The sequence below is a fragment of the Cotesia glomerata genome, linkage group LG8 (assembly GCF_020080835.1).
Source record: "Cotesia glomerata isolate CgM1 linkage group LG8, MPM_Cglom_v2.3, whole genome shotgun sequence".
Lineage (NCBI taxonomy): Eukaryota > Metazoa > Arthropoda > Insecta > Hymenoptera > Braconidae > Cotesia > Cotesia glomerata.
The window spans coordinates 9,374,769-9,401,910 of NC_058165.1; the positions used below are offsets into that span (position 1 = coordinate 9,374,769).

Genomic DNA, 27,142 nt, shown 5'->3' on the forward strand with positions numbered 1-27,142 from the left:
AAAAAAAATTAAAAACGTCGGCTAACTTTAATATTATTCAAATTGCATTATTTTTTTATATTTATGCGACAAAAAAATTTTTAAATAAATTTTTTTAAAATGAAAAATCAAAATTATTCGCCATAATTACAAAATATATTTTATCGAAAACAAAAAAAAAATTTTTTTGTTAAAAACTTCACAAATTGTGCTCTCAAGAAAAATCTTCTTTATCAACCCAGTCTGTTTGAAAAATGATCATAAACACGCACACTTACAGACAATATCATCATCGTATAAGTTTAAACAGGCTTAGCCTCCTACCACTCCACCACTTGCCGGGTTGTATTGTACTTATACGCAGCATGTTGAACATCGTATATTGTGTATCAGTTCAGTCCAATCCGACGACTCGTAGAGTGACTTGGTGTCGCTGATTATCAGTTTTAGTTCGTGCTCGTGTTTCTATATCGTGCAATGTAATGTGTTCACACAGTTTGCTCATCAGCTCCATATTCATTTATATACATACATATATACAAAACATTACCATCTCAAACTCAAGATAATGTCTTCCCGTAGCTCCAATATCATCTCACTCTAACACGCTAATGCTTAATCGGTCCGTTCTATTTATCACCGATTAAGCGCTTTTCATCATTAATTTTTAATTGCAAGTAAGTATATTAAATATCACAAGCGATAAATTAAAAAAAAAAAATTCTTAAATTGTCAACAATCTTTTTAAATGTTTATTTTTGAAATTCAAAAGTAGAAAGTCTTCTTTGTTAGAATGCCAGGGGATGCTTTTTAAACAGACAAAGAACTTCCCCCTATCGGGATTTACCCGCATGTGCTTACTGACTGACCTGTTCTAGGCTGAGACACAATAAAGAAAGAAGAAGAAAAAAAACAGGCTTTAAATAAAATTATTTTAAGCAAGGCCGTGAAAATTGGTCTCAGTCTTAATTTTAAGATTAGGAATCTTAATCTTGAGTTTAAGAGTCGACTATACCTTTTTTAAGCTTCAATATGTAAGAAAAAGAAAAGTGAAAGTTTTTTGTACTTAGTAAAAAATTTTCCTTTTAGTTTTTTGATTTAATGTATCGAATAATCTTGGGGTATAATTTAAGGATAGCCGAATTGCGTATTAGAAAATTTATGTCGCTTAATGTTGATAATTAGTATTCTAAAAACTGATTGTCACAAAAAACTTGATATGAGAAAGTCCATGAGGAAATTACTTGGAGATAAAATCAAAGCGAAGATCGCTGTTATTTGAATAAACAAATTTTTATTCGGCTTACTATCGGAGTTTGTTTCGAAAAATAATAATGGATTAAATAATAAGAAAATTTTTTTTTGTTTTGCTTTTGGAGCTCGACGCGTCGTGTTTTACACCGAGATTTATGGTACAGGAAGTAGTTAAGGTCTCCGAATTTTAGAGGCTTTTTTATGACCAAAGTGTTGAATATTTATTGAAATTGGATGTAGAGAAAATTTTATGAGTATAAAGTAACATTTGCAAGAAAAATAAAATTTTGATGATTTTAAGTAATTAGATTTTAATTTTAGAGGAAAGCACTCTTAATTTTTTATTTTGAGGTTTATTTTAATCAAGCTATCGTTAAAATTTAACTAATCTGTACCAAGAATTTTGAAAAAATTTTAATCAAAATTTTGGAGTGTCCAAAAAGGGAAAAAACGTTGAAATTTCTTGCAACTTCTACTTTGACCTTAGATAACTTTCGAAGAAGTGAATTTATCAAAAAATCATCAAAAGTCAAGAAACTTTTTTTGTAGAGGATTCAATTTTCTAAAAAAAAATGTCATTTGATAATTACGATAAATCTATTAGTTTTAGATAAAAAATTGCAAGAAGTAAAAAAAATCCCATGATATTTTAATAAAAAATTGAACACAATTTTGGAGCAGTTTAATGTGAAAATTAAAAGCTTTTTTGATTTTTTTTTTTTTTTAACACAAAAACTATAAATTTAAAAAAAAACACCAAATTTGGGAAGAAGCGAACACCTTAATAATTAATCTATTTTTTAAAAATTCAATTTGTTATTTCTTTGTAACGTTTTGTAGAAAATTATGAATAAAAAAAAAAAATATTAAAATTGTTTTATTTACAAACAACTTACAAAAATATTAATTTACGTTATATAATTGATTCATATTCATATTTATATTGTAAAAGACAATGAACTGATAATTTTTATTGCTCTTTATCCGTTTTATTTTTAAACAAGCTTTATCATAATATAATAATAAATTTCTAGTGAGAGGAATACACAAATAAAAATTAGACCTAAGGCAGAGGAAAAAAAATTTTTTAATATGTTTACTCTATAGTTATATTAACACAAGAAGAAAATGAATTCCCCTCTATACTTGAATAAGTATTCAACATATAATTCTCTTACCCCCTCTTTGAAAACTTAAGACCTTTCAAGTTCATTCTTCGGTAAGGACAACTACTCTTTGAACGAACAAAACTTCTTGTGGTCAAAACAATTTCAGCTCCAAATAATTTCTTTTTAAATACAATTTTTATGTCTACATGTTTTTATTGCAATACTAAAATAAAAATTTCATTCCTGAAAAATTGATTCATACTTTAAACAAAAAGCAATCACAAAAATTTTTTTATCGATAATTTGATATTTTTTTAATTGTTTTTTGATAAACTTTTTGATAAGACAAAAAAATATGTGATTGCTCAACAAAAATTCTAAAAATAATTTTTATCGACTCCAATTTATAAACCGTGATACTTAAGGTAGTTCTTTCCCAAACTATAGTTTATGCTACTGCTGTCTTCGTCACGCGCTAGTGTTGCCTCTCTTACGGACTATTGCTCACTTACTTCCACACATGACTTTATTTGTTTACTTTACTAGTTTATCAATGATTTCTCAAAAACTATGTGGTAGGGAATTCCAGAATTTTGTAGGGTAATTATACATGTATTAATCTAAGTAATGTTAGTTTTTCGTGAAATTTTTAAAATTTCTTCAATACAAAAATAATAAAACTCGCGGTTTTCTCTCTCTTTTCCCATACCGCCTGTGTAAAAATGTCATTTTCAATTGCAATTATCTTCGGTTAAACGTGGTAAATCGTCTCTAAATTTTAACAGCGTGTGTATTATGTATCTAACTACTTCTATACGGAGTTTGGGAGATTTCTTGAATTTTTGCTTTTTGGGCCTAACTACCTTAACACTTAAAATAAAAAAAAAAATTTTTTTCGATTTAATAAAAAAAAAAATCAAACAAAATTTAAACAATTATTTATGTTCGTGAAAAATAAATTTTCTGTGAAATCCAAAAATATGAGAGACCCCTTCCTTTTTTTTTTGAATTTTTATATTTTAAAATAAAAAACTAGCATTCAAAAAATTTTTAAATCACTTTTTTTTATAAAAAGCTTGACGAAAATTATTTAATAAGTTTCTTCTAGTAAGAAAAAATTTTTGTATCTATTTATATATAAGGGTCATAAGTGATCATCATTTGAAATAAGAATGTCTAACTAAGAATAAACTAGGGAACGAATTCTGTCTTTTTAATAGTATACTTTTCTTTTTCTTTTTTTTTATCTACACGTGATCTTCAGAGCATTGGCTTTAGAACTAAGGTTTCTTCTTCTATTACACATATGTACATTTTATGTACTTACACATGTATCTTTTTTAATTTAACTAAATCTTAACTATTTCTTACTATAATGTAAAAGAAAATATTTCATCATCTTCGCCAATCGCAGTGAGCAATAAAGTCAATTTATTAATTCATTAACGACGAATTCGAATAAATAATTCATCGGTTGATTAACGGAACAATGTATAACTTACAGTAGTTACATTTGTATATTCATATCAGCGCTTAACTGATGAATTGTAATTACAATTGTAATTTTAAGATTTACGCGAGAAAAAATGAAGTGATTAAAAAATGATTGTTATCGATAGTAACAATCGAAGCTGAAGTTATCTTCAGCTGAATTTCAATCTTCTAATGCTAATAATAGTTTGTTTTTATTTCTGTCGGTAGATTTATTTATTGCTAGGAATCGTTGAGGTTTTACTTCAATTAACGATACATAGATAAGTTATCTTTTGATTCAACCTTGTCATTATACCAAGATACAAAGTGCAATTTTTTATTTTATTATTAGAGATAAATTTACACTTGTCGAAAGGATCTTAATTTTTTTTTTCTTTTACGGAAAAATAATATTTTATTTAAAAAAAATAAAATTTTGAAGCTTTTATATTATTATTAGTAATAAATTTACACTTGTCAAAAGGACCTTAATTTTTTTTTTTTTTTTATGGAAAAGTAATATTTTATTTTAAAAAAATAAAATTTTGAAGCGAGAAAAATTTGATGAATTAAAATATTATGACAGTTATAAATTATCAAGCCCCAAAGATTGAATTTTATTTTTCATGAGATAACGCGTAACCTTGAAATGTGTGTATATACATAAAATTATATAAATTCATATTCATATTATAAGATAAATATATTTATATCACAACTACTAACACGATAATTCTAGATTATTTAACTTTTCTTGCAGAATTTATTCTGTTGAGCGCATGATAAACTCTGCACTCAAATCCGGTTTTAAATTTGACTCCTACACAGTTAAGATTTTCACAATGAAGTCGAAAAATTGTGTTGAATGTTTTATACTTAGTATAGAAATTTTATACAATTGTGTTAAAAATTTAATTTTTGTTTTAATTTGTAATTTTGAAATTGTTGACTTTTTTTCTGTGCAGAAATAAAAAATTTTTATTGAAGATATTTTTATTTTAAAGAAAAAAATTTTTCAAAATTAAATAAAAAAAAAAAATAATTTTTGTTAGCTAAGACATAAGTTTGATGAAGAAAAAAAAATTTTCTTGAATTTTATAAACAAACTTTTTAGAACAATTAATAAAATTTTTTTTTTTTAATTTTTTGAACTTTGAAATCAATTTAATGGAGTGGCTAAAGCTTTTTAAAAATATCAAAATAATTTATTCGAGAATTATATAAAAGAAAAGTTAAAGGTTAATTTAGTTTTCCACTTCAGCAAGAAATGAAGAGACGGCGTTCAGAATTTTTAACCTTTCTAGATAAGGAAATGCCCCATTTAGTTATAAGATAAGACTAATAATATTCTTTTGATAACCAATAATGACTTATTATGACTAATAGTGAATCTAATGTTGTAATATTAAAATTTTTTTCTTGGTTAAAAATTAAAAAAATCCACAATATTTACATTAATATTTTCCTTAACTCGCGAATAAAATCATAAAATTTTTTGACCTTATTAAATGGAAAGTTCAAATATTCCCAACTGTTCATATATTTAAAAACACACATTTATATTCATGAAAATTATCATTTTTTGGGCTAAAAATTTGTATGCACAAGTTCACGCAATTATTGCATTAATATTTTCTCAAAAATATAACAGTAACCTTGATATGAAATAACACGTTAAATTCCGTCAGAATTTAATTGATTAGTAATTTAAAAATCAAATAAATTAGTATGCAAGTTAATTTTAATTTAAACATACACAAGCAAATATTTTAAATTTTGTCATAAAGCCAAAATTTTGTGTAAATAATAAAAAAGATAAAATTGATAATTTTTTTCGTGAAAAGCTCTTATATAAAATTTTTCTTGTCATTTTAACCGGATCTTTAACATTTCGTTAAATATCTCAATTGTTTATATCAAAAATATTTTTATTATAACTTTTGGTTTGATTTCTGTCTGAATGATGCGAAATACAAAAAAAGTGATAAGAATCATTTTTATCGAAAATTTAAGTTTCTAAAAAAAAAACAATTTTTATAAATTTTTTATAACTGCAATATTTAAGTAAATTTTTCAATTGTTTATATTAAAAAAAAAATTGTTTTGTAACTTTTGGCTCAATTTATGTCTTAAAGATGTAATATTTAAAAAAAATTGATATAATTATTTTTTATTGAAAATTTAAATTCCTACAAAAAATGTCTCTTAAGATTTTTTTGTATTTCTAATATTTTAGCCAAATAAAAAATTTTAATTTTTTTAGCGGAGAATTGAAAAGAGAAATTTAATTTTCTATAATGAAAAAAAAAAATCTTTATCTTAAATATTTATTTATTTTCATTTAACTAAGAACTAATAAAATCAAAAAGATAATCGTAAATTTATAATCCTGATTAATCATCCAAGTTATGAATAAAACATTATTCCAAATAAAATAAAAGTATGTTTGAAAGCACATGAATAGTTTAAACTAAAACGAATATTAATAATAATAATAATGAAAATAAAAATATGTAAGATTAGATATATTTTATCTTTTTTAGAGTTTGGCGGTGAGGAGAAGAGGACGAAAAATAATAAAATAACCGAGAGCCCAATCGGTCTGTCCGACGGGGGGTGACGATTATATGATTGTGTCAGTTTAAGAAACACGCGTTGTATTATATATATGTGAAAAAAAAGATCAACGGTTTTATTTAACGAGCCAAATTAGTATTAATAAAATGAGGCCCTGGACGAATAAAACGGTGGCGCTGGGTGTCGTCGGATTAATTTGTTTAATTATTGGTACATTATTAAGTTGTATGTGGCCGCTTGTCTTCGAGGGAATCCTCAGAAAAGTAAGTGAGCTACTCTTATTTTTTTATATTTTTAATTTCATTTTTTTTTATTATTATATATTATAAATATATTATCTACAGTAATTTGTAAGTCGATTGTAAGGACTGAGACAGAATAAGTTATTGTGTCGCTGAATTGGAGATAAGTATTCAAAAGTGTATGACAATCGTCTTCAGACGGGTCACATGTATGACTGTTGCTGCTATTTCTAATTCAATTATCATGTTATATTAGTTTAACTCGACTAATCAATTCTCAACTTCATTCATTCAAACTTGTACTTTTCTTTTATTATTTTATTTTTAGTCATTTTTTACAGATATTCACTCATGTTTACAATAATAGTTCAAATTAAAATCGTTTTTTAAATTTAGTTTAAAAGTTACCGCTAGGTGGCGATTTTTTCTCATAGTTAGAGCGTGAAGAATTTTGTATATAATAAGAGACTTTTATTTTGTAATAAATGAATTTATATTCTTAAAAAACTTATGTTTTAGATTCTGTAATTTTTTATAAACCCAGTGAGAAAAACTACTTGGTTCAGAAGGAATTTCTTGATTCAAAAACAGAATTATTATTTTGTAGAGAATTTTATATCTTGATTTGAGAATTTCTTCTTTTACTGAAGAAATTGTACATTATAAAATATTAGACAAAAAAATTGATAGCGACCTTTTTTGTAGGGAATTTTATTTCCTACAAAAAAGATCTTATATCATTTTTTTGTATATCGTTAATATTCTACCCGTAATTTCGCTGTCAAGTCTTTATCTTAGATCCTGATGTAAATAATCCGTTAAAACGATTATATGAAAGAATTAATATTAAAATTGTGAGTAAACTATTAGAAATATATCGACGGTACTTTGGTAAGACCTCGTATCTTCTATCTATTTTAAATGAGAGATACGAGGTTTTACCAAAGTACCGTCGATATGACAAAATAAATATAGATCTTTTTTTGTAGAAAATTAAATTTTCTACAAGAAAAATATTCTAAAATTTCCTGTATCGTCTAAATTTTGATCAGAATTTTAATTCGAAATTGAAAAAAATTTTTTTTTCAACATTGATGGGTAAAATATTTTTCTAAATAATTAAAAATTTTTTTTTAAATAATCTCTTTCATATTTTTAATAAGACAGGCATAAATTCTTGTAATTTTTTAATTGATTGTTGTTGTTATTTTTCTTCACTAAACCCTGATTAAAAAAAAGTATTGAAACGTATTGAAAATGTTGGAATTTCAATAGTTTTCAATATATCCAATCCGTCGATTTTTTCGGCAAATTCACAAAATAAATCTTTATCAATATTTTTTAATCCATAAATAATTTATGAAATTTCGGTCATAGAGGATATTAAGAAATATTGGATTGTATATCAAATTTTCTTTTTTTTTAATACGTTTCAATCTATAAAAAAAAAATTATTTGTGGTCACCCCAGGGATTGATAAATATTGAAGTGGATTCAAAACTTTGAATATTTTTCAATACTTTTCAATCCAAAAAAAGACTTCTATTTCTAGTTTCGCCAGGGATTGGTTTAAACCAATTCATATCAGAGTAAAAATAAAAAAAAAAAAACAATCATGTCATGAAATAATTAATATTATTTTTCATTTATATAATATATTTCGGACATAACCTTCGTCTATAATTAAATAAAAATTGTTGTTACTCCAATGGTGTTGTAGCTAATATCACAATATTGGCTAGGTCTACCTGCCAAAAGAATTGTATACATACGGCAAGCCAGTATGGGCCTGACAGCCATACTAGCATTGCGGCATCCGTGATAACTATCGCCAATGTTACCATTCCCGCAATGGTCGAATCATCTATATGTACAATTTAATAATGGACAAAAATCTTCGATACCATACTGTATGGCGTTCTCGCCCATACTGGTATAGAGGTATCTACCATCCATTTCTCTCCGTGCAGATAAAGACTTATTGATAACTTTAACGATATATGATCATCGACTTAATGAACATTGACTAATTTAATGTATTAATAATCTATAGATTCACATAAAACTTCTTCGAGCGACACAATTAACTAAAATTCATGAATATTTAAATGAAAATGGACATTGTACTTAACATTGACCTTGTTTTTAAGACTACATTCTTTGGACTTCTTTTAGCAGATAATACTCAATACTTAATTTTGATTATTTAGGAATTACCATTAACGCCAAATTCGCGGGGATTTGAACTTTGGAAAGATACCGATAAACTTCCATTGTTTATTGACTTCTATTTATTCAACTGGACTAATCCAGATGAGCTGAGAGAAAAAGGAAAGAAGCCAAACTTTGTACAAATGGGGCCATATAGTTTTAGGTGTGTATTTTTACTTTATTTTTTAATTCAAATTAAGTATTGTTTTTATTTTTCATTAGCAATTTCACTGATAATTTTAATTAGAGATAAAAAAAAATTTTTTTAGCTTGAAATCACATCGCAATAGTATAATTAAGTTAATATTTCAATTTATTTAATAATAATAGTATTTTACTAGTTATAAAATTGGCATGATCTCGTGTCCCAGTTGAATATCAGTTTGAATGAATTATGATTGACGCGATAATAGCAATAGCACACAAAAGTTAATAACAAAATAGATTAATTAAATATTCCATCTAAAATCCATTTTTTTATCATAAATATTTATCACAAATACTCTCGTTGATCATCAGATGTTTTTAAAAAAGCAGCCAGACGGTGAAAAAATTTCTTGAAAATCAAATCAGCAAGAAAAATTAACGCGTATTGTTAAAAAAAAAAAAAAAAATAAATAAGTAAATTTTTTTAATTGTTAAAAATTAAAGCCCTTGAAATTCTTTCACGATCCCGTTGCTGTTATGATTATTATAAATTTTAATCTATATAATGAAGTGTATCGTGCGTAAGGACAATTGACTGAGGGTCTGGTATACGCGAAAGTCATTAATTAGTCAATTATTCAATAGAACACACACATTAAATCGCCCACGATTTTTAAAATATTTAATATTCTTGAAGAGCTGAGACGACTGATGGCTGATTTAATTATTGTATCACTCATTAAAGAGTCAATACTATGAGGTTAAGTAATAATCAACTACTTCGAATCCTTATCTCTGTTACATTTATTATTAGAAATTTATTTCTCATTTCTTATTCATCATTCATTATCTTTATATTATAGTATGAACTCTCAGTGTTCTCATTTTGTTATTCTATCCAGTTGTTTTATTAGCTATTTTCTTCTCGTTTATGTCTTTGTTTTAGAATACTTCAAATAAATGCGGCAATGATAATAATAATAATAATAATAATCATAATAATAATAATAATAATAATGTAATGAGTTGTTTATTTAGCACTTGCTACATTCTTTACAATTATAATTCTCTGTTTCTTTGGTACAAAAGTTTAAGGATATATTTTTTATAAATACATTGTTTTAGTTTGATTTTTCAATAATCTCTTGAATACATTAATTGATTTTTGTTCTTTTATCATTTTCGGTAGTTCATTAAACCATACAAATCCTCGATATACTATAGATTTTTCTGCCGTCATTGTTCGTGTATGCTTAATTAAAAGTAAACTATTATTACGCGTATTATAATTATGATTATTGCTTATTAATTCTATTTGTTCATTTAAATAATTAGGTGAAATATAATGGAGCATCTTGAATACAAACAGACAGCAGTTGTAATATATCTTTTGTTTTACTGACAACCAACCAAGTGTATCAAGCATCAGATTAATGTTTGTATATCTATTTACATTTAAAATTGCTCTTATAGCACGATTTTGGAGTTTTTGTAGTATGTTAATTTTATCTTGATCATAATTAAGCATCACAGTACTACAATAAAACTACAATAATAATAATAATAATAATAATAATAATAATAATAATAATAATAATAATAATTTCTTTCCCGCTTCACAGCATTATTTATATTTGTAAAAATGCTTGCCGTAAGATGGACGGTGTGGCTTAATGTATATAGAATAAGCGAAAGGAAATTTAGTATAGACCGGATAGCTCAAATGGTAGAGTAGCCGACATGTCTTCGGAAGGTTCTGGGTTCGAATCCCAGTCCGAGCTATCTAATAATTTTTTCTCGCATATTCTATAAACTCACATTAAGATGATCCTCTCCACATTCCTTTCTCAATCCTTTCCTACCAATATCCTGTTACGTGAATGTGGAACGCTTCACGTAATAATTACCGTAACTCCTATTCTTTCCCGCTTCACAGCATTATTTATATTTGTAAATGGAACGATACAGAGAAGATTAGCATGGTCCCTGCGCAAGGATGACACGCAAAATCGTGAAGCGTTCCACATTTTTACAAATATAAATAATGTTGTGAAGCGGAAAAGAATCTCCTATTCCTAGAGTTGACCGTCCTTTTCGGAAACCAAACTAGTTCTCTGCCAGGAGTGGATCGACTACAGCCTCTATTCTCTGATGAATTATGCGCTCGAATATCTTGCCGGCCGTGTCTAACATACAGAGTGGTCGATAGGATGACGGTTCTTCCGGCGGCTTTTTCCCCTTCGGAAGTAGTACTAGCCGTTGCTGTTTCCACTTCTGGGGAAAAGTCCCTTCCTTCAGGCATGTATCGTAAACGTCCAGGAATAATGCCGGTGCTGCCCTAAGGATTGATTTCAGGGCAATATTAGGGATTCCGTCCAATCCCGGCGCCTTATTATTCCCTACTCGATTGCCTGCCTCTATCAACTCGTCCAACGTGATAGTTGGGATGTCTTCAGGGTTGAGCTGCTCCAACTTGTAGGTGAATACCGGCTGTTGGGGAAACAGCGCAGTAACAGTCTTCTCTAGGAACTGTGGACACGTAGGTGATGGCATTGGCTGGCATTTCAGGTGAGTCATAACCACCTTATACGGTCTGCCCCATGGATCTTTCTCTACTTCTACGACCAGTTCCTTCCAGCAGCGTCTTTTGCTTTCTTTAATGGCTCTGTTTAGTTCTCGACGGGCCTTTTTATACTCTGCCAACAGCTCTGCGGAGTTAGGTCATCTGTAGTCACGCTGAGACTTTCTTCTTTTTTTAAGACACTCTGAACGTAGAATGCTAATGTGATCATTCCACCAGTGCACCGAAGGTCTTGAATTCATGCCACGTTTCCGAGACATACTGGCGTCGCAAGCCTGGGTGACTCTTCTCATTAGGTCCTTGGTCTTCTCTTCAGCAGTTTCTACGATGATCGGTTCGCACTCTAGGGCTACTACTAAAGCAGTGAGGTCGAGAGATTTAACGGTCCACTCAACCGCGCTGGCGTTCCTGTTGACTCTTGTTAGATTCTGGCCAATTGATATTTCCCATAGTATCACAATATGGTCACTGACTGTGTAGATGTTCAATACTTTCCAAAAAAAACCTCTTCGAGCTAAGCAACTGCTGACAAATGTAAGGTCGACAATTGAGTTTGCTTCTCCCTTAGTATACGTTGGCGTGTATACGTTGGCGTGTCACCGGTGTTAAGAAGGATCACGTCCAGTGTGGCCATTGCCTCGAGAAGTGCTTTTCCACGTGTATTAGTGAACTTGCTGCCCCAGTCTGCTGCCCAGGAATTGAAGTCACCAGCTATTGCCACGGGAAAGTGTTTTCTTGTGTCCTCAGTTAGCCGATCAAGGAAATCTTCAAACTGTCCATTAGAGAGACTAGGTGGTGCATAGCAACTGTAGAAGCGGAGGCCATCTACCCATGCTGCTACGAAGCCGGCTTCTTTATTGTTGTCTGTTCTCTGAAAAGGACATTTACCGCAGGACCAGATGACGGCTTTGTTAGTGCTGTCGGATTCCCAGGGTTGGTTACTCAGGTGTCTATAAGGCTCACTTATAAGTGCTACGTCTGCCTCTAATTCGCGCACAGTTTGCATGAGCAGGTCATGCGCAGCCTCACAATGATTGAGGTTGACCTGCAATATCTTCATGTTCTTGGCTTCGTTATCTTCTGGAGCGCTTCTTGGAAGACGGGGCATCTGTTCGTGCCTGCATGGTGAGCCGCCTTTTCTACGCCGTGCTGTTCAACACACAGTGCACATTTAGCTGGATTTTTACAATCAGCAATTTTGTGTCCTTCTTTTCCGCACCTTATGCAGTGCTTAGACCGGTCGACTTCGCTTTTGCACTGAGATCCGAAGTGCCCAAAGTGCCAGCATTTGAAGCATTGTATGGGTCTCTTCGTTGCTCTCATTCGGCAATTGACCCAGCCGATCCTTATTGTGCAGTTTCCCTCCAGTCACTTTTGTGCTGCAGCTGCTGGTAGTAACACTGTGGCTGTCTGCGTATCCCTAAAGGCTTTACGGATTTTGATTGCCTCTAGTGGGATTTCACAACTTTCTCCAGCTTCCCTCTTTAGAGCAGTCTGAATATGCTCTTTCGTCGTGTCGTCATCGACATCTCGGATCTCGATGTTCTCCTGTGGTCCTTTGCAGATCACTTTGGCCTCCTCCTTAAGGATGTCTGCGATCGTCTTTTGGAGGGCTTGGCCTTTGTGAGTGCTCTTCCTCGAAATCGTAATCAACAAGTCGCCACTTCTGGTCTTGTTGATCTTATCGACCGTTGAACGAACCTGCTCATCTGGGACGTCCTGCTTTATGCGACGCAGAATCTCGGCATACTTTGTTTTCTCGGCCGGGCGGATGATCAGTGCGTCGAGTCTGATCCATTTGCGTGGTTTTTTCCGCTTAGGCTCTGGCCTGGGCTCCTTCGGCGGCTGCTTTGAGAGTTGCTCTCTAGCTAGCTTCTTCTCCTTCTTAGACTGTACTTTTTCCCAATCAGTCGCCTTCTTAGGTTCGTCGCCCTGCCTTGCCAGTCGTTAGGGAGGGCTTTTTTTCAAGTCCTTCTTCTTTGTGACTTTGTCGGTTGGCTCTGGCGAATTTCGGTCCTTTCTCTTTCCAGGCCTTGTGTCAGTTTCACCCTTGTCCTCAGCAGCAGATTCGCCGTCACCGTCGGCTCCAGTATCCATTGCTTCTTCCGTCTCAACTTCAGTTTGAATGCGTCGTCGTGATGACTGCCATTCCTCGTCCAGTTTCTTGAATCTCCCAAGAGCATTGACTACACCGGTCGTCTTGGTCTTTATCTCCTTGCGGATATTGACCTTAGTTTGGACAAACTCTTGCAGCTCAATTGTCAGCTTTTCAAGGCGCTCCAGCGCTTGCGTTCTCTTCATTTCAGCGCTTGCTTCAGTCGCTGCTTGTTGGGCATGAAGCCGGTTTCCACTCTTGTTTGTTTCCTGTAAATTACTCATACTTTTTGATTTACCAGCGCATCGTACGGAGTAGAGCGGGTTGTCATAACTAGGAACGGGTGTACCCTCGGAGATAGTACTCCTACCCCAGTTCCCTGAGGCCTAGCCGACACTTAGCCAGTCCCGGAATACACGGACGGACTAGACTCGCTCGGGGCGGTGAAGATTCCGATCTCTAACACTCACTGCGTACTTCCTGATCAAGGCCCGAAGTGGCTGGCTTCTGATCCGCTACTGCAACTTAAACCTCGGCAGAGCAAGCTCACATCAGCCGTGGCCTGCATCGTCGGAAATAATCGACACGGGTTCCGGACACTCCCAGTGAGTTACAGCAGGGAACGATCGTCTTGCTAGGTCAGTTAGTGTGACCAACCCATTAAAGGAGGGGGGGGGGGAGTTTTGTCCACGGGAGCGTATTTTATTTGGTTCCTACCCTCTGTACCTCATCAACTAAGAGACCTAGTGTCATCCAAGGACAGCGAGCGTTCTCCCATCCGCTACGGGGAGACGCGCCTGGTAGCAGTTTCTCCTTTGCCGCATGCGTGTGTGTGTGTGTGTGTGTGTGTGTAAATATAAACCTCTCATAACTTTTGAACGGCTTGACCGATTTGAACAGGATTGGCAGCAATCGAAAGAGTTTCTTTGCTTCTAGATATATTATACTATTTAAGGTAATTCGGGCCGGTTGATTTTGAGTAATCTCGAAAATAAAATTTTCAAAAAATCGTTTTTTTGAAATAACTTTTAATCTGTTGAATCAATCGATTCCAAAAACTAATCAGCTCTTAAGCTTAAAAAACTGTGTCGATCGCCGTCAACGCGATTAAAATCAGTTGATTCGTTCGTGAGATATCGTGAACTAAATATTTGGGTAAGAGTGTTTTTCTTACATAACCTCGACATTTATTCCTGGATCGTTTTTGATTCAATGAGATGGTTTTTAGAGCTTAATAAACCACTTCGATTTCCGGCAATAACGTCAAAATCGATTGAATGTTTCGAGAGATATTTAATTTTAAAAATTAAAAAAAATAATTTTTTTAACACAACTTTTAAATTTCACGTCTGATTGTTCTGTAAGTGATAAATAATCTTGTTCTAGAAAGACTGCATAGAATGCCGTTAATTTTTTTAAAATTGTTTAGTTCGTTTGTGAGATATCGTTGTCAAAAAAATTCTAAAAAATTGTTTTTTTGTAATACAATTTAATTGGCTTCACCAATCGATTCTGAAAACTAATCGGTTTTTAAACTTGGAAACCTGCATTGATCGCCATCAACGCGATTGAAATTGGTTGATTAGTTTGAGAGATATCGTTGACGAAATAATTCAAAAAACGCGTTCTTTTTAAATTACTCTGACATTTTTAATCTGATTTATTAATGATCTTGGCGTAAAATATTGAGTGCTTAGGTATGGAGTGAGCTGGAAGTTGCAAGGATGGCCTTTAGGGTCAACCGTTTTCCTAATTTTTTATACTGAATACATAATAAAGTGATTCGAAACATAAAACAAGTAAGAAACATATTGAGTTTTTTGGGGGGCCCGTTTTACCCCACTTTTCTCAATTTTTTAATTTCGATGGATACAAAAAAAATTTATATCATAAACTCAGTAAAAGGCCAAAAAAAGTAAATCAAGCTGAAAAACTCATATTATAAAAATTTTCTGAAGGTGGCCCATTTTGCCCCACATTTTAAATTTTTTATTTTCAATGAACGTAGCAAATTGAGGTCAAATACTTGGCAAGGGACTAAAAAAAAGTAAAACCAGAGAAAAACACTAAGGATTTCAACACTTTTTTTTTAAGGGGCCCATTTTGCCCCCCCCCCTTCCCCTACCTACTGAGTATCTTAATTTATTGATTTCATTAACTTTTTTGGCAATTTTTTGACTAGTATAATGTGCATTGCTTTTAAAATTCAAATTATCATCGATCATCACTCCTAAATATTTCGTTTCTTTTACATACTTAATTTCTATATCATTTATAAATAATTTACATTTATTTCTTATATTTTTATGCCTTTGATCGTGGATAGTCATATGTACAATTTTATTTACATTTATTTTTAATTGATATTTGTTTAACCAGTTAAATAATATTTGAAGGTTCATATTTAATTTGTTTTCAATTTCTTCTAAATTTTTACCACTCACCGCAATTCTCATATCATCAGCAAATAATGCACAATCAATCCCCCTTCTATTTAATATTATTATAATTTCATTAATATAAAGCAGAAATAGCAAAGGACCTAATTTGGACCCTTGTGGTACTCCAAAGTTAACTTCACTTTCCTCCGACATGTTACTCTGAAATTTCACTCTTTGCTTTCTTTTACTTAAATAAGATTTGAACCAACTCAGTACTACACCACCTATTCCCAGCTCGTATAATAAATCTAAAAGTATTTCGCGATTTACCGTTTCAAAGGCACGAGCAAGATCGATAAACACCACACTAATATATAGCCCTTTATCAAGATCTTTTCTCCATCTTATGATAGAGTATTGTAGAGCCGACTCACATGAATGGTTTTTTCTAAATCCTGATTGGGCAGGATTAATAATATTATTTTCAATTTACAATTTTACGTGTTTTTCAATGAAATGGGGACAATGCTATTATTTCCGGTTATTGAAATATTTTTTTTTCTTAAAGAGCGATAAAAATAGAGTAAATTAGAAAAAAAAAAAATCAGAATATTATAATTTGAAAATTTTTTAAATCGTAAATTTTTGAACTTCAAATGAAAAAAAACCATCAAAATGTTCAATTTTCATACTTTTTGTTATTTTTATTATAAGTCCGCCATGAAGAAAAATAATTTGAAAAAAAAAAATATTAAAAAGATCAATTTTTCGATATTTTATTTTATTTCAATTTTATCTAAAATAGATAAAGCCCGACTTCTGCATAATTATCCAAAATTTTCTTTAATCTCTTAATTATTTTAACCATAAATTACTATCGCTGAAAAAATATCAAAATCAATTTACAATACGGATATACTCGTTACAAAATCTTAGTCTTTTTATTATATAAATTAATTTTTGCGATAAAACCACATTCACATGTACAAAACAAAACAAATTTTTTTTATCGTGAAATTCGAATCTATTTAGAGCTACTTCGAAAACTTATCATAGTAAATAAGCTATTGCTGAAAATCATTACGAAACATTGAAAAAACACAAATTCAGGTTAAGACCTTTCCAATGATACTAAATTTAATTTTAAAAAACTTTTTTTATCATATAAATACGCCAGAGATAAAATTTTCTTTATGATCTTAATTATATAAATAATTACAATAATAAAAAAAAATTATTTTTAATTTCCAGAGAAAGGAGAGTGAAGGTAAACGTAGTATTCCATCCAGAAAATAGTACTGTAAGTTATGACCAAATGAAATATTGGTATTTTGATGCAGAGCGTAGTAATGGAACACTAAAGGATAGAGTTATCGCTTTAAACACCGTTGCAGTTGTAAGTATCATTGATATGATTAAAAATAGTAATTAATAATTAATAATAATAAATTTTAACTTAGTCGGCCGCTCATACAATAAGATACTGGAACCCGATGATGCAAGGAACGCTGTCATACTTACTAACATCGTCGAAAATTTTCATTAATAAGACTGCAGGCGAGTTATTATTCGAGGGATACTCAGATCAAATAATATCAATGGGTTCATTAATGGCGAGTGACGATTTCGAAGTTCCACCTTTCGACAAATTTGGCTGGTTTTACATGGTAATTTTCTTTATTTGATTTGATAATTATAATTTATCAAAAGTTTCCAGTATATTTTTTTTTTCTTAATTAAAGTCGTCTAAGATTTTCTACCAATTACCGCAATTACGCAGTTGAAAAGCGATACACGTGCGCAATTATTATTTATTACATAACTTTGGTTAATAATTGTGATTATGATGATGTGATGATATTGATACAGTGTCTAAAGGTCGACATTTTTATTATTGAAATTTATCTATGACATTGACTTTAATTTTATTCAATTTTTGCAGAGAAACGGATCGACGTACTTCGACGGGCATTTCAATGTAGCAACTGGAGAGGATGATTTGACTAATTTGGGGGTGGTCAAATTATGGAATTATAAAGATACAATTAAGAACTTTCATACACCTTGTAATGCTGTTGAAGGCACTGCCGGAGAATTTTGGCCACCAAAACGCGGCACTGAAGATATCAGTATTTGGACTGGCGAATTGTGCAGGTAATTTTTTTTTTTTTTTTAAGTTAAATTATTCTTATTCGCTTGAAGCCAGAGTAAATTTATTTTTTAATGAGAAAAATATTAAATTTTTTTGGCTTATTTTGAAATTTATTTAAAAATTTTTAAAATTTTAATTTTCAACATTATAGAAGCTTGTAAAGAAAAATTTACGGTTTTTGAATTTTAAACAAAATTTTGAAAAGAAAAATTGTTAAAAGAAAAGAAAAATTTTTACAAGAATTCTGAAAAGAGAAAAAAAAATGGTTTGATTTTTGGAATTAATAAAAAATTCTTAAAGTTTAACCATAAATATAAAATACATTTAAAATTTTTATATTAATATTTGAACGCAGGAAATTTCGAGATTTTTTGGTAATAGCTCCGAAAAAATTGCAAAATATTTTAAACTAGTAAAAAATTTCGTTTACAAAAAAAAAATTAAATTTTTTAACACATAAAAAAAATCTCAAAATTATTAAGTTAAAAATCATAATTTGATGATGATTTTTTTAATAAAAAACAATTTCACTGTTTTAAAATATAAAAAAAAGTTTTAAAAGCATTTTAATTTTTATACACACTTAGTAAAAATTTGTTTTTTTTTTAAATGTAAAAACAATTTTTTTTTTCATTTATATTCTTAAACTGTCATATCTAGTGCATCATAATTAAAAAATTGCAAAATCTAGGTAGATAACAAAAATTTTAAATCTGTTGATAAATCCATTAATCTGAAACCTACTTTTTAATTTTAATCTTAAGTACAAATAAATATTTAATATTACCGATGACTTTTGATAAATAATTTACATGATAAACATTATCATAATTCATAAAAAAACAATAAATATTTATCAGCTATTAATCCCTATTCTTTAAACAGTTAACTTTTCCAATAAATGATTCGTTAACTCTTGATAAATATTCATTAAGCCGTTTTAACATTAATAAATCATTTATTAATATTAATAAATCTCATCATCATCAAAGATCAATAAATCCTTTTATCAATACAAAACCTGTTAATTAGCACTAGCTGTGAATAAAGACTTAATATTAATATTAATACTAGTAATACTTGTAACCTACAGTCAGTGATTACAGATTCATAAATTTTTTCTTTACAAAGAAAAATTTTAGAAAAAATGTTCTGCTATTCGATAGATTATTTAATGATTTATTTCCTAGCAGAGAGTTTTATTCTAAATTTTCATTTATCGACAAAAAGTTTATAAATCTGCAGTATACTAATAAAAAATTAATTTAAATTAAGAAAAAAAATATTGATCAAAGATTATCATTTTAAAGAATTTGATCATTTCGAATCAAGTAAAGAAATTCTTTAACTAAAAAGTTATTCTTGATTCACTTTTAAGTATAAAAATTCTTTATTAAATAAAAATAATCCCATCAAGAAATTTTGCTTATTTTTTTAATACTACACTGAGAAAAAATTAACTTGAATCAAAAGAAAAATCTTGAACCAAGAAAAAAATTTTGAAGAGTTTCATTGTCTTGAATCAAATAAAATTTATTTAACCCAAAAAAAGTTTCTTAGCTTAAGAATTTTTCTACTTAAATAAAGACGATAAAGTTCTTCAAAATTATTTTCTTGATTTAAGTTAATTTTTTTTTCTGTGTATAGATTAATATTTTAAATATAACCATGTATTGAAGTACACAAAAAATAAATAAATAAAAAAATTTAATCTAGCATGAAATTCAAATCCATTCAGAACTACTCTGAAAACTTATGATAATAAATTAATAATCGGCAAAAAGAATATGGAACTTTAAAAAGTCACAAAGTCAGGTCAATATTTTTCCACTTATAATTAATTGAACTAAAAAAAAAACTATTTTATTTCATAAATACGCTAAAGACAAAATGTTTCTTATTCTCTTAAACTGAGAAAAAAAAGTACTACTCTTGAGAAAATTTTCTTGTCACAAGAATTGATCGAATTAATCGAAATATTTTTTGTTTAATTCAAGTGAACCTATTCATTTGTTAATCTACCATAATTAATGCTAACATTTTACTATCATGATAGATATTGATATTCTTTTGTCAAAAAATCAAAATTCATTTTAAACTATTCTAGAGCCAAGAAATTTTTTTCTGGACAAAAATTTTTTTTTTCTCAGTGTAATTAGATAGAATATTAATATAGAAATATTAATCATTTCAGACCACTAACATACGAATACTCCGAAGACGTAATACACAAAGGAATAAAAGGCTACAAATTTTCATTGGGAGAAAAAACTCTAGGAAACGACACCAAACGCCAGTATCCCCACGAACAAGCTAAATATTTTGAAAAAATAACAACGACTGAAGACTTCTTCAGCGCAGATCTAACAACGCCTCGCAATGAAAATATAAACGAAGATAATCCGGATGTAGTAAATATTGGCCAGTGCTACTGCAATGGAGAGTGTACACCAATGGGATTAATGAACATAACAGCCTGTCGTTTTGGAGCCCCTGCATTCGTAAGTCTTCCACATTTCCACAAAGCGGACCCGGTTCTGAGGAATCAAATCAGCGGAATGAACCCCCAGGATGATATTCACAATTTTTACGTCACCTTGGAACCTAAAACGGGAATTCCGCTGGATGTTGGTGCTAGGTTGCAAATAAATATTCTCCTCCAACCTTCTTTGACGATAAGCTTCTTCGAAGACATGCCGAAAATTTTCTTCCCTATGTTCTGGTTCAATGTCCGGGGTGGAGTTACTGATGAAATGGCTGGAGGGTTGAGACAATTGCTGATGCTACCGACTTCTGGGCTCTATGGCAGTCTTATTATGGCTACCATTGGAGCTACGTTCATTGTGATTGTTATTATTATACAGTTTATACGGACCAGCCCGCCATTGGTAAGAAAGTTCAAAATTTTCAGTTTAATTTTAAATTTTCGTTTTTTTGTAGAAATAAATTTTATAATTGAATTCTTCGGAAAATTTTAAATATTTTCAATAGGAAATTTTTTATAAAATTTATTAATTTTTTCTAGCTTGTAATGGAAGGAAAAAAAAAATTAATAAAATAAGTTAATGTTTATTGTAAGAAAAAAATTTTTACTAAAGTAAGAAAAGTTTCACGCATGCGCAAAATTTACTTGACAGTTACCGTCAAGTAAATTTGCCAGTCTCCGTCAAGCAAAAATGCCAGTCACCAGAAAGGACTTGGTGACTAACGCCAAGTAAGCAGCCCGGGAATCGCGATGCGCCGTAAAAGTGCGCGTGAACCAAAGACCGTGGAAAGGGAAAAATCGGAGCTCGCGGGCCAGGCAGCTCGGAAGCCGTGATGCGCCGCAAATATGCGCGCCATTCAAAATACAGTGGAAGGGGTAGTAGGAGCTCGCGGGCCAATGGCAGAGCTTATTTTGTCCCCACTACCAACTGAAACTGCTATATAAACCGGAGTCGCGGAGCACCGGATCACTCTTCCTCGAGCTAGCAGCTGAGTAACCTGGAACTCGAAAGCTAACTCAAGGAACCTACTAGTGAAAGAAGACTTAGTGCTCAAGTAAGAAGAATTGATTCCAGTCAACCAAGGCCGCCGTTGGACCGAAAATTTCGCGTTTGATCTCGATTTAACTTGGTAAATCGAGATCTTCAACCAGCCAAGGTCGCCGTTGGATACTGTTGAAGTAAAATTCACAGTAATCATCACCGCAGTGTACTATTTATAGTACGGATTTCGACTATCTCGGACAGTCGAAATCTCCAGTCCAGCCAAGGAGTACTGTCAGGTATTCCGAATACCTCCAGTCAACACACCGTCAGTTTTGCTTTAACTGGCAAAGCAAAACTTCCAGTCGCTGTAAAGGGCTTGGAGAATAACACCGTTGGGTACTGTTGAAGTAAAATTCACAGTAGTCATACCGCAGAGTACTATTCATAGTACTGATTTCGATTTAATTTGGCAAATCGAAATCTTCAGTCCAGCCAAGGAGTACCGCCGTGTGCTAGTGAATATAATTCACTAGTACTGAATCTCCAGTCCAGCCAAGGAGTACTGTCAGGTATTCCGAATACCTCCAGTCAACACACCGTCAGTTTTGCTTTAACTGGCAAAGCAAAACTTCCAGTTGCTATAAAGGACTTTCAGAACAGGATTGTTGAACACACCAGAGACCGGATAGAAGAAACCTACCGTGGATTATTATTATCATTTATTATTATTATTTGTACTTTAATAAATAAATATATTTTATTTATTTACAATGTAACTAATCTGAGGGTTTTGATTTATAAGAAACCCAACAAGCATGAATCCTGGAGCCCGCTGAGACTGTCCCAAAAATAAATTATTTATGTATAAGCGTTGGATTGTTTAGCAATAAGCAATTTTAAACGTTACAAGCTACGTATTTATTTTTTTGTAAGCAAAATTAAAAATATTTTTTTTCTAATTTTAATTTTTTCACAAAAAATTAATAATTTTTTTTGATTTCTAAATTTTCTAAAAAACGAATAGTATTTTCTCCGAATTACCATTTTTTTAAAAATATTTTTATCTAATAACTGATTTCAGTAAAAAAATAATTAGATATTTTATTTTTCAACTATAAATTTTTGTAGAAAACTAGGAATATTCTTTTCTAATTACTTTAAATTAAACATAATAATTACAATTTTACAAAAAATAATTTAAAAAAAAAAATATATTTTTATCATTTTATTACAAAATATACATTTTTAGAATTTGAGATAAAATTAAATATGATTCTTTTCAAATATAGTCATTCTGCTAAAAAAATTATTTAAATATATTTTCCTAGATATCTAATTTTTTCAACTAAATAATATTGATTTTTTTAACGAGTAAGGTAAAAGCCCCAATATATGATCATATACTGGTACGTGATCATCTATTGGGACTTTTACCTTAATTTTTTATAAAAATTAACAATTTTCTTTTTTTGTCTAATTATTGATTTTTTGAAGAAATCAACATTTTTTTTAATTAGTATTTTTTTTTTTTTTTATTAAATAATTTATTTCATAATTTGAAAAAAAAAAATATTAGTTTTCACAAAAATTAATACTTTTATTTCATAATTAATAATTATTAATCAGTTAATCACATTTTTTCTTTATTGTTAATAAAAAAAGAAAATTATTATTCTTTTTTTTTTTAAATAATTTATCAGAACAAATATCAAATATTTTTTTAATAACTTTTAATTATTTTTTAATTACATCATAAAAAAAGAACATTCTTTTTTTCCCCAACACCTCCTCAGACCTAAAAATGTTAGCCGACAATCGCTCAATTATTATAAGCAATTACCGTATCAAAATGCTATCAAGGCGAGTGGTGATTAGTCATTTTACGCAGAATTTAATCAATCTATTAATAATCTCTTATTTTTTAAATAAAAAAATCCGATTTTTATTAATCAATTTAATTTTTCAGCCGGGAAAATCGAGAAGAGTGCAAGCAACCAACGGCACTAAAACAGAGCTTGTTTACATGGACACAACGACGCCTCTTGACGATCACGAGCGAAGTGATCGGCCGTTGGAACCCAAAAATTGATTTGTTATTTAAGACCAAGTGATAAATTTAATTTAGTTTAAGTAAAAGACAATAGCTTATGAATTCAAGGCCCGTATTTATGTGACGTGTCAGTAAAAATACTTGACCAAGTTTATTATTTTTATTTTTTTTTTTTTTTATTATGATTAGTATAATGGTTAATATTACTAATCAAGGTTGCTATGAATTAAATTTTTTTACTAAAGTATTTTGATATATATATATATATATATATATATATATATATATATATATATATATATATATATATATATATATATATTAGGGTGTGCCAAAATGTAACTCCCGTGGAGAACCTTTTAAAATAGGAATTTTAAGTTCCGCTTTTAACAGGGGCTGCGTTTGGGCATTTCCTGAGATATTTTGGAGTGAGACGATGTATTTGATTTTCATAGAATTTTTTAACAGAAGCTTAGTTTAAGCACTTCCGGCCAAATTTTGAATCTTCACCGGAAATGCCCAAACGCAGCCCCTGTTGAAAGCAGAACTCAAAATTCCAATTTTAAAAGGTTCTCCACGGGAGTTACATTTTGGCACATCCTAATATATATATATATATATAAATTGAAAAACTATATATTGTTATGATCATAGATTACGACCGACTTTAAATGATACGACTGAGGCGTGCCAAAATAATTTTTATGAAGAATTAAAAATTTTTTGCTGTTGACAGATCTCTTAGTAACAATTTTAGTAAATCGCGGTTTGTTACACTGCCTACGCTGAATTGAAGGATATCTTGATTGAAAATTTTTGATAATAATTGTTTAAATTCATTCAAAAATTTTTCTTCTTTAAGGTAACCTTCTTTTCAGTGTATGAGAATAATAATTAATATGTGCCAAGTTTATGATTGCCATTTAAATAGTTACCACAATTGATTAATTTAGTTATCACATCCAAATATTCAAGTTATTATAATCGACGTTAGATGCTATAGAATTTATCCTCGAATTTATTATATATTGTTAGTTATTAGTTATATTACTAATTTTGAAAACGTCATTCCATGTCTTATTGATGAATGAAATGATTTAAATTTTTAAGAAATGTTAAGCTGTAAAGAATTTGAAAATACTCGATGTAATATTAATTAATGAATTTAAAAAATTTTATGTATATGTGAATGATACAGAATATTTTATATGTATTTTGATGATTAAATGTTTATATTCATATTTTTTATAAGCTATAAAGAATTGATTTATTTATAAGAGAAAAATGTTGTTTTTTTTTCCCAATTAGTTGAAAATTATTGAATAGAAAAAATAGAAGTAAATTTTTTAGAACTACCAAAAATTTGCAGAATTTTTTAAACGAATGTAATTAGAAATTTTTTTCAAATAGATGAAAAAATAGATTGTTTTTGGTCTAGAAAAATAAATATATATGGAAATTGAAGATTGTTTAATAAACTTTCAGATACATTTTACAAAAATTAGATAATTCATCACTTTCAGAAGTTATTTCAAGAAGAACCAGTACATAAATATTTGATTATTGGCATTTTTTGAAAATTTTGAGTTTCTGACATCTCTGCACTATCCGACTGAATCAAAATTTCATTATGATAATGATAGAGATTTTAGTTAAAATAGAGCAAGAGTCATATTGATCTAATGGTTAGATAAATATGAAAAAAATGATCAAGTAATAAATGTTTTTGCCTACTGAAAAAAATTAGCTTGAATCGAAAGAAAAATTCTTGAACCAGGAAAATAATTTGGAAGAATTTCATTGTCTTGAATCAACCTGTGTAAAAATCATCTGATATCATGATGAGGTTCATTATGAATATCATAATGAATCTCATATTTTGACACAAATATGAGATTCATATAAAAGCCATATTGATATACATTTGAGACCCGTAATAAGTAAAATACTTGTGAGAACGAATTTTTTTTTAAAGTTGATTAGTAAAATTTTCATTTTTTCTGTTAATCAGAGGAAATGTATAATAATTGAGAAAAACAGTATTTTTATCATGCACTATACTGTTGAACTACTTTACTTTCTTCCTTGATTTTCTTAACTTAGAAGAATATTTAGAAAAACACTATCTTGGTTTGAAAAAAATTTTTGACTGAAAAAATTTTTTCGTCTTAAGAAAATTATTTTTTATTTTAAAAACAATTTGAATCCTCCTAAAAATTTCTTTAATTTAATTAATTTGCATTATTTCCTGTATATAGTTATGACTCAATAATTTTAGATTACGATTTAAAAAGGCTAACAATATCACTATGATTTATGCAGATATGACCATCACTTTATTCCGAATTCATGTTATTATCATAATGATTTCATAATCAAATTACTAAAAATTTTCTTTCTCCAACAAGAAAAATAAAAATTTTATAATCTAGTGAAAAAAAAATTTGTTCCCATAAATATTTTACTTATTACAGGTATCAAATGCATATCAATATGGCTTTTATATGAATCTCATATTTGTGTCAAAATATGAGATTCATTATGATATTCATAATGAACCTCATCATGATATCAGATGATTTTTACACGGGAAGATGAAAAATTCTTGAATCAAGTAAAATTTAGGGTATGTTCCGATATGCACTGCGAGCACTGCACAGTGAGCCATATTCTACTGTGAGCATTGGCGTTTTCGAGGTAAGGTTTATTCGCAGTACTTTGATCACGTGATCAGTCAAAACCACTCGAGTGCCTAACGTCTTATAAACAATACCTACAGTTTAATCACTAAATTATAAAGTTTTGTAATTAGTTTGGATTAATAAATAAAACAATGGAAGAATTGCAAAAAATTAACCTTATTAGACTGTGTTAAAAATGTTGAATACGAGTTGAAAGTTACGCAGGAAATTTTTGATCGTGCAAAGACAGGTAAATTTGCCATTATATATATTAATATTTCAAAAGTAAATACATAACCTTATTTTGTTTTCATAATAATTTTTCGTTATTACTTTGCAGATACGATGTTTGCTGCTCAATTTTTGGAGTTTTGTATAAATAAAGGTAAAAATATGAAATTAATTAAAATATGGTATATTGATAATTTACAAATGATTATCGTATATAACCACTATGAATACCTCTAATGTATCCAAAAATCAGGTATAATATGTATAGACTGATTTTTTTAATATTGTAATTAATCGATCCATAGAATGTTTTGTATTTGATCGTTCTATGCCAGCATATAACCAAAGGTATGATTCGAAAGAAATAACAAAGATGACAATAATAAAAGTGCAGGTAAGTAATGCAGAAAGCCAAACAATTATATTTTCAGTTAATGAATCAACAGGATTTTATAGTTCTTTTGTTTTTTCTCATAAATGAATTGCGGAGATTGGATTTTAAATAAATT

At 29.5% G+C, this 27,142-nt stretch overlaps 2 protein-coding genes and 1 pseudogene across 3 annotated transcripts in view; all 3 read left to right on the plus strand.

The window, feature by feature from the left end:
- LOC123271017 (protein FAM151B) overlaps positions 1-27,142 on the plus strand; it is a 66,334-nt gene that overhangs the window by 7,484 nt on the left and 31,708 nt on the right. Inside the window, exons 1-2 of one of the 2 annotated variants that reach the window (XM_044737232.1) lie at positions 26,560-26,652; positions 26,743-26,787. The exons of the other annotated variant lie outside the window; for it this stretch is intronic. Of the exons in view, the coding sequence (XP_044593167.1) occupies positions 26,748-26,787 (40 nt within the window). The 5' untranslated portion in view covers positions 26,560-26,652; positions 26,743-26,747. Of the gene's footprint in view, positions 1-26,559; positions 26,653-26,742; positions 26,788-27,142 lie in introns of those variants that run through there. 2 annotated transcript variants of the gene reach the window in all.
- LOC123271015 (protein croquemort-like) lies at positions 345-23,962 on the plus strand. Its single transcript, XM_044737228.1, has 8 exons — positions 345-656; positions 6,359-6,655; positions 8,845-9,008; positions 17,301-17,445; positions 17,510-17,716; positions 17,992-18,203; positions 20,396-21,089; positions 23,638-23,962. The coding sequence occupies exons 2-8, from the start codon at positions 6,539-6,541 to the stop codon at positions 23,758-23,760; spliced, it is 1,662 nt and encodes a 553-aa protein (XP_044593163.1). The 5' UTR covers positions 345-656; positions 6,359-6,538; the 3' UTR covers positions 23,761-23,962.
- Positions 10,925-11,023, plus strand: LOC123271105 (annotated as a pseudogene).